Consider the following 9,050-nt stretch of genomic DNA (forward strand, 5'->3'; position numbering starts at 1 on the left):
ATGGCTAGGAAGACGTGACCTCTGGGCAGGAAGAGAGGCAGTCGTGTGAAACCAAGCCCCGGGTTTTCACCCACACACGGCCCGTGGAAGTGTCCTCACTGGGGCCAGCAGGGGTATGGTGGTTATGGCGCTGGGTTCCCACATGGCCAACTGCAGCTCGAGTCCCAGACCTGGCAGCTTAAATCGCAACAAATAAATAGATAAAGGTAATTGCGTGCATGAATGTTAGTAAAACCAAACCGTTCCCGTCGTGGCTGTTGCTGTTGTCTCGACCTGGAGGAGGCTCGCAGCCCCCTGCTCGTCCCACCCCTCTGGGCTATTTTCGCTCCCTCCTCCCTCACCTCCAGCTCACCGTTACTTGAAGCAAGTGCTGCCAGTTGTCGGTGGGGGCATCATTGAGGAGCCGGCCACTGAGGTTACTTATGGGAAGGTTGTGGCTTTAGGAGTGACCCCTGACCCGCCCCTCCCAGTCAGGATGCCATGCCCGGGCCACCCGCACTCGCCTGCAGGCAGGGGCTCCTTGGCGCTGCTCCGTCTTCTTCTGAGTGGCACAGGCCCAGGTGCGGCACCTACAGACTGCCTACTCGGTGCTGCTGGAGGCCCCAGGTGCGGAGAGCAGCCCGGAGTCGCCTGAGCAGAGTCCTGAGCAGAAGGCTGGTTTCAGGGGCTGCAGGGCCAGGACCCGGGCTGCTGCGTCCGAAGGTCTCTCACATGTGCGTGTGTGTGTCCCCAGATGAACGACAACCTGCTCGAGAGTTGGAGCGACCTGGATGAGCTGAAGGGGGCCCGGGGCCTGGAGACGGTGTACCTGGAGCGCAACCCCCTGCAGAAGGACCCCCAGTACCGGCGGAAGGTCATGCTGGCCCTCCCCTCCGTGCGGCAGATCGACGCCACCTTCGTCAGGTTCTGAGTGCTCCCCGCTCCGCACCTGGTCCCAGCCACGGTTTTTAATCCACCTGCTGCTCCCAGAGCCGTCACGACATCGACAGTCACAAAGCCACCGGCAGTAAGGGGCGCTGACGGCCGCGGGCTGTGCAGTGCCGCTCGGCGCTCTGCTGCCTTCCCATTAAATCTTGCCGCAGTCTCCCCGGTGCCTTGTTGACGGTCATTGCAGTCGCGGGGAGGCTGGCACGGGCGTCCCCACACCCGTCTCTGTATCAGGACGTGCAGCCCACCTGACCGTGTGAGGCAGGAGGCTGAGTGCTGCCCAGGGACCGGGCTGTCCCCACCTGCAGGGAGAGGCAGGGCACCCTGTGATGGCCCAGCACGCCAACCTTGTAGACCTGCCAGTGCTGGTTGCGAAGGTGTCAGTATCAAGAACCCGTACACATTACTTGGGTCTGGGACAGTCCAGCCTGTGTGCTGTAAGCCTTAGAGCGCTCTCCTCTCCCCCCCCCCCTCAATGCATGAGGGCAGGGTGGGCATTTTCAACAGGGTCTCACCACGCCACAAACCCCCTGCTCTAGCCTCCCATTCAGCCAGGCACACGGGTGCACGCCCTGCTTCCAGCTGTGCAGGCTGGCGCGAACAAAATCTGGCCTCATGGCTTTAGTGTCACACAGCAGCACCCTCCCACGTGGCCCCAGAGCACACGTCTACGGAGTGCCAGCCATGCCCCAGGCTCTCCTTGGCCACTCCCGTGTGCTTCTGTCAGTCCACACCCTCTGGAACAGGCCCTCATCCTCACTCAGGGCGAACGAAGAGAAAAGCAGACTCCCACGTCCCTCAGCGGCACCGGGCTGTGGCGGGGTAGGGGCCTGGGCCCTCCAGGGCAGTCTTGACTCCTCGGCACTTGTGAGATACCCACCCCATTTTCACCCCATCTTTGTTGTTACTCTTTTATTTATTTATTTTGTAAAGAATTATTTTATTGGGGCTGGCAGGTGGCATAGTGGTTAAGGTGCTGGACTCCCACATGGCCATTTGAACTGTAGTTCAAGTCCTGGACCTGGCGGTGTGGCAGCTTGCTTTCTCATTTTCCCTTTCTCTGTCTCTCTGGTCAATTAAAAAATAATAACAAATAAAATTTTTTAAAAAGAATTATTTTATTTAACTTTTATTTATTTGTTTGTTTGTTTATTTTAATTTGACCAGAGAGGAACAGAGTGAGAGAGAGAGAGAAATGAGAAAGCAAGCCACCAGGTCCAGAATTTGAACTGGACCAGGCCATGTAGGAGTCCAGCACCCTTAACCACCACGCCACCTGCTGGAACCCAAGCAGAAGCAGTTCTTAGTTGCACCAATCTTCGCATATTCCACAGTGCACGGTACAATATCCACTCGGCATACTTAAATACAAAATTGATATCTGTTCATTAGATAATAAAGTGGTGAGACAGAGCAGCACTTCTGTTTTCCTTAGCAGCATTGAGACATGGTTTGACTGATGGACTTTTACAGCCACACAACAGAAGCCCTGCAAACCCACTCAATCCCTAAGACTTCTCCCAGATGGGAATAGAAACTGCAAGTGAGGGGACCAGCAGTTAGTGTAATGGCTATTTTGCTGGACTCCCATGTAGTTGACCGCAGTTGGCGTCCCAGACCCGGTGGCTTAAACTCATGCCAGGCACGTGTGCATGCATGCCCAAGATCCTGAGAGGAGAATGGAGAAGGGATTGTGGTGTGGCCATCCCCTCTGGGGAGTGATTCTCAATGCATGAGGGCAGGGTGGGCATTTTCAACAGGGTCTCACCACGCCACAAACCCCCTGCTCTAGCCTCCCATTCAGCCAGGCACACGGGTGCACGCCCTGCTTCCAGCTGTGCAGGCTGGCGCGAACAAAATCTGGCCTCATGGCTTTAGTGTCACACAGCAGCACCCTCCCACGTGGCCCCAGAGCACACGTCTACGGAGTGCCAGCCATGCCCCAGGCTCTCCTTGGCCACTCCCGTGTGCTTCTGTCAGTCCACACCCTCTGGAACAGGCCCTCATCCTCACTCAGGGCGAACGAAGAGAAAAGCAGACTCCCACGTCCCTCAGCGGCACCGGGCTGTGGCGGGGTAGGGGCCTGGGCCCTCCAGGGCAGTCTTGACTCCTCGGCACTTGTGAGATACCCACCCCATTTTCACCCCATCTTTGTTGTTACTCTTTTATTTATTTATTTTGTAAAGAATTATTTTATTGGGGCTGGCAGGTGGCATAGTGGTTAAGGTGCTGGACTCCCACATGGCCATTTGAACTGTAGTTCAAGTCCTGGACCTGGCGGTGTGGCAGCTTGCTTTCTCATTTTCCCTTTCTCTGTCTCTCTGGTCAATTAAAAAATAATAACAAATAAAATTTTTTAAAAAGAATTATTTTATTTAACTTTTATTTATTTGTTTGTTTATTTATTTTAATTTGACCAGAGAGGAACAGAGTGAGAGAGAGAGAGAAATGAGAAAGCAAGCCACCAGGTCCAGAATTTGAACTGGACCAGGCCATGTAGGAGTCCAGCACCCTTAACCACCCCACCACCTGCTGGCCCCCTTAAAATAATAGACCCAGTGATTACAGGAGCTAGACCCCACATGTCAGCCACGTGGTTCGCATCAGCCCAGCAGCTTGATAAACACCCCGTGCCCTGACAGGGTGGGGAAATAGCAAAGGGATTGCGATGGGACCACGCCCAGCTAGGGGTGCTCTCCCTGTCCTGCCCTCTCTGTTGCTCTGGGGTGGGGTACAGGTACGCCTGGCAATGTCGCTTTAGAATGTGATATACCGGCTGCACACAGACTCACCGGGGCCCAGCTGCATGCTGCTGGGCACGCCATCGCTCAGGGTCTGTAGCTCATGAGGCGCCCTTCTGCTCCCACGGGCACATTGCCGCGGCCTGGCAGCCTCCTGCTGCCCCGTGTCTGACCCAGCTCAAATCTAAACGAAGCGAAGCTCAGGCTCGTGGTGCAGTGGGCAGCCCGTGCCCAGCCCACATCCCACGTGGCCGACTGCATGCAGAGCCAGCCCGGGCCGTGTGAGAAGCGCACTGTGCATGCCTGAAGTCGTAGTGCAAAAGAAACAGAGGGGAGGGGCAAATGTGGCCACACCTCGGTGTGTCACCCTCTGGCAGAAGGAGGGTTGGTGCATGGGTGTCCCAAGAGCGCAGTTCCCCGGGCTCAGTGGGGCCACTGTTCGCATCAGGAAGTCCTGCTGCACCAGGCTGCTGTCAGCTCTGCCAGACTCCATGGGCAGGTGGCCTGGGAGTCAGGGGCAGGCATGCAGGTCTGCAGCTCTTCAAGGTCAGCTGCCAGGGAAGCCAGACAGACCACTGAGTGGCCTGCGGATCAGAGGCCACCTCCTGACGCTCCTCACACAGACTGCCAGGCCTGTGCAGGTCAAAAAGCTAACCCTTAAGGGAGGGGTGGGGCAGAACTCCACCCTTGCCCAGCACCATTCCTGTCTGGGGACAAAAGAAAGCTATTCTTTACACACGGGACTTAAGATTTGGGGAACGCTGCTGAAAGTTCCACCCAAAATATCCACGTGCCCAAAGAAAGGGAAGATGATTCTAGAAGAAGCAGCAGCAGGCCAATAGGCAGTGCTGTGGTCCAGGTGCTGGACCCCACGTGACTGGCAGCAGTTTGAGTCCCAGACCTGGTGCCTTGAAATTCAAGCCTGGGGCGAGTGCTTCCACGCCCAAACTGCTGAGAGCAGGCTGGGAAGGGGGTTTCTCACCTCCATCTCTGTCTCTCATGAGCCCATGTGGCATAGCAAGAGAGAAGCAGCTGCACACTCAGGGCAGAGGGAGTGTGGCAACTGCTGAGGGAGAGGGCTGACAAGGCACAGTGACCACAAGCTGGCAGGACAGAGTGACACACAGTGACAGCGAGCTGACAGGACAGAGTGGCATGGAGTAACCGCAGGGCGGGAGAGAGCCGAGGGGACAGTGACCGCAGGGCGGGAGAGAGCCGGGGGACAGTGACCTCAGGGCGGGAGAGAGCCGGGGTACAGTGACCACAGGACAGTGACCACAGGATGGGAGAGAGCCAGGGGACAGTGACCACGGGGCAGTGACCACAGGAATGGGAGAGAGTAGGGAGACAGTGACCACAGGGTGGGAGAGACCCAGAGGACAGTGACCACAGGACAGTGATCGCAGGACGGGAGAGAGCCGAGGAGACAGTGACCACAGGGCAGGAGAGAGCCGAGGGGACAGTGACCACAGGGCAGGAGAGAGCTGAGGGCACAGAATTCCTTGTTTTAATCTGGAGAGAGAGACTAGCGAGACCTGTTTTTCGTTGTGATGTAGCTCATGAGGTTCGTGTTATTGTGGGTTCAAAAGAACCGCCCATCTGACTGCAGAAGTCTCCCTCTGAGGCAGAGGATGTGGGAGGGACACGGAGGCCATGAGGGTGGAGTGCATGAAGTTGGCGCTGGCGCCATGCGGCACCCACGGGCTTGCCCGGAAGTCCCTCAGGGAGAGCTGAGCTTTCCAGTGGGTCCCAGATTAAAACCAGCACCTGTGCTTTTCAGCAGACATGCGAAAACATCCAGGAACGCTGGCGGGGCGGCCCAGCCATGTAACCTAATAGTCAGGGAGCCGGATTCCACATGTGCACTGCGGATCGAATCCCAGCCACGGCAGCCTGAGAAGCACCAGGCGCACGTGCTTACATGACCTAAACCCCAGCAGGTGGGTAAATAAAGAAGGAATTGTGATGTAATCACGCCCCGGAGGTTCTCTCTCTCTTCTTCTCTCTCTCTCGTTTTTTCTAGCAAACATGCTTGCCCTTTGAAAATTACAAAAAAATATTGAAGGGATAAAAAAATCTAACACTATCCTAGGGGCCAGCAGTTAGCGTAATGGCTATGTCACTAGACTCCCATGTAGTCGACCACGGTTCACGTCCCGGACCCGGTGGCTTGAAACCCACCGGGCACGTGTGCGTGTGTGCCCAAGATCCCGAGAGGAGAATGGAGGAGAAGGGATTGCGGCGTGGCCATTCCCCCTGGGGGGGGGGTGATTTCTTGCTTTCTATCTCTCTGTCTCTGTCTGGCTGGCGAGCACATGCACCCTATAGCAAAAACCTCTCAAAAAAAAAGAAAAGAAAATCTAACACTATCCTAACCAAAATGCCATTTGACTTTTTGAGACACTCAATAAAATAAACTATCATAAACCTAAATACTCTGAAGTTCACCTAGAAGATTAAATAAGCAAGAGTAGCAATTTCTTAAGAATGATAAATTTAAAAAAAGAATAAGAATTCAGGGTGAGGGGCTTGCCCTGTGAGTAGTAAATACACACACACACACACACACACACACACACACACACGCACGCACTAAAGCTGCAATACAGGTCAGCCCCATAGCACAAAGCTTAAACACTATGTGGATTAAACTGGATTCCATGGGACCGAGTTGGCTTGAATCCTGGCCCCAGTGGCAATACATTGGGGTGTATGTGAGAGCCTAATATCCTGACAGAATAGAGAATTGGAGGAGAAAGGACTGTGGTGTGACCAGAGGGTGCTTTCTCCCTCCACACCCTTGTGCATGTCCTATATGGCATTAAAAACTCTGTAATACTATATTTCATCAAATCTATTAATATATGCCATTATTTTATGTACCATTAGGAAATGCTGCCAATTAAACTATGTTCCACCAGTAGTTGTAAGACCTATCTTGATTTCAGAGATGTTAAAGTTTATTTTAAATTCTATACATATTTTATTATTTTGGTATGCAGTCACTATATATCATTACAGCATGCAAACTGAATTTTCCCAGCATAAATACACAGTATGTTAATCCAGTTAAAGATATCTTACATGTTATCATCAATGGATACTTTTCCGTTTTTGTGTCCCTGAAATCTTTTGCTTCTTTCTTTTTCCCTTTGATTCCCTTCCTCTCACCCTCCCCCACTTCCCACCCTCCTCCCCCACTGTCTCTAGTATCCAGAATTGTTCTCCATGGTTTTATATCTTCCAATCTTTCCGTTTCTGCCACAGAGTGCAGACTTTCAGTATACATTGAGTGGGGACATACAATGCCTCTCTTTCGTAGTCTGGCTTACTTCATTTAGCAGTAAATCTTCCATATTCATCCACTTTGTATCAAATGCCAGGCTCTTGTTGTTTTATGAGTAGTATTCCATAGTGTATATGTGTCACACTTTTTCAATTTGTTCATCTGTTCATGGATAATTGGGTCAGTTCCATGTCTTAGCAATTGTGAATAATGCCACAATAAACATCGATATGCAAGTGTCAATTATTTTCCGATGAGTGCTCTCCTATCCTTTGGAAAGATACCCAGGAGTGGAATCACTGGGTCATACGTAGTTCTGTTTGTAGGTCTTTGAGGAACCTCCATATTGTTCTCCTCAGTGACTACTAATTTACACTCCCACCAACAGTACAGAGCTCCCTTTTCACCACAACCTCTCCAGCACTTAGCATTGTGTTTGTTTGTTTGTTTTGTTTTGTTTTTCTCTTAGCCGTTCTGACTGGGATTAGGTGGTATCTCATTGTGGTTTTAATCTGCATCTCCCTTATGAGAAGGAACACTGAGCATTTTTTCACATGCTTTTTTGCTGTTCTTATATCTTCCTTACAGAGTTATCTGTTCAGCTCATTTACCCATCTTTTAATTGAGTTTATCTTTTTTTTTTTTCTTTTTTTTTTTTTTTTCCGGGTAAGCTGCTTCAACTCCTGTATGTTCTGGTCATCAGTCCTTGATCTGAGCCTAGTCTGCAGCACTAGGGATCTTACATTCTCTCCTATTGTAGGGGTTGCTGATTCACTCCAGTTATGGTTTCTTTTGCTGTGCAGAAGCTTTTTAATCTGATGTAGTCCGACTTGTATATTTTTTGGAGTATTGCCTGTGCTCTGGGGGTTTTATTTAAGAAGTCTTTGCCTACTCTCATGTCTCCGAGAATTTATCCTGTGTTTTCCCCTCCTGTTTCACTGGCAGTTTTATAGTTTGAGGTCTTAGGTTTAGATCTTTGAACCATTTTGAGGTTTTTTTTTTTTTTTTTTTTTTTTTTTTTTTTTTTAGAAGTTTTTCCTACAGGGCATGTGCACTCTCCAGAAAGACAGAGAGAGACAGAGAGACAGAAAGTGAGAAATCACCCCCCAGAAGAGATGGCCACACCGCAATCCCTTCTCCTCCATTCTCCTTTCTGGATCTTGGGCACACATGCACATGCACCTGGCGTGAGTTTTAGCTGCTGGGTCCGGGATTTGAACCACGGTCGACTACATGGGAGTCCAACGACATAGCCATTACACCAACTGCTGGTTCCCATTTTGAGTTGGTTTTTGTAAATAATGAGAGATAGGGGTCTCATTTAATATCTCTGCACGGATACTTAGTTTTTCCAGCACCACTTACTAAAGAGGTTTTCTTTTCTCCACTGGATTGCCTGGTGCCGTTTGTCAAAAATCAGTTGGCTGTGTGTTTTGGGGTTTATTTCTGAGGTCTCTATTCTGTTCCATTGGTCCACATGCCTGTTTTTGTGCCAATACCATGCTGTTTTGATTATCACAGCTTTGTAGTATATTTTGTTATCAAGGAGTGAGATACCTCTTATTCCACTCCTCTTGTACAGAATTGTTTTGGCAATATGGGGTCTTTTATGATTACAGACAAATTCTGTGGTTATTTTTCTAAATCTGTGATGAAAATCTCTGATAATTTGATTGGAATTGCTTTAAATTTGTGGATTAATTTGGATAGGATTGACATTTTCATTATATTAATTCTTCCAATCCTGGAATATGGGATGGCTTTCCACTTTTTTGTGTCATTTTCTATTTCTTTTTTTTAGTATTTTTGTAGTTTTCCTTGTAGAGATATTTGACTTCTTTAGTTTGGTTTTCCCTGTACTTTATCCCTTATACTTTTTGTGGCCATTGTAAATGGAATTGCTTTCTTCGATTCTACGTCAGTCTGCTTCTTGTTTGTGTATAAAAATGCTATCAATTTGTGTGCGTTGATTTTGTATCCTGCCACTTTACCTAGTCATTTATCACACCCAGGGTGTTTTTTGTGGATTCTTTTTGATTTTCTGTGTATATAATCATGTCACCTGAAAATAGAGATAATTTCACTTCCTCTTTCCC

At 50.1% G+C, this 9,050-nt stretch overlaps 1 protein-coding gene across 1 annotated transcript in view; it reads left to right on the forward strand.

Moving 5' to 3' along the window:
* PPP1R7 (protein phosphatase 1 regulatory subunit 7) overlaps positions 1-1,087 on the forward strand; it is a 31,041-nt gene extending 29,954 nt beyond the window's left edge. Inside the window, exon 10 of the mRNA XM_006165169.3 lies at positions 734-1,087. Within this exon, the coding sequence (XP_006165231.1) occupies positions 734-910 (177 nt within the window). The 3' untranslated portion in view covers positions 911-1,087. The remainder of the gene's footprint in view (positions 1-733) is intronic.
* The last annotated feature ends 7,963 nt before the right edge of the window (positions 1,088-9,050 follow it).

The sequence above is a fragment of the Tupaia chinensis genome, unplaced genomic scaffold (genome assembly GCF_000334495.1).
Source record: "Tupaia chinensis unplaced genomic scaffold, TupChi_1.0 Scaffold143823_1, whole genome shotgun sequence".
NCBI classification, from domain to species: domain Eukaryota; kingdom Metazoa; phylum Chordata; class Mammalia; order Scandentia; family Tupaiidae; genus Tupaia; species Tupaia belangeri.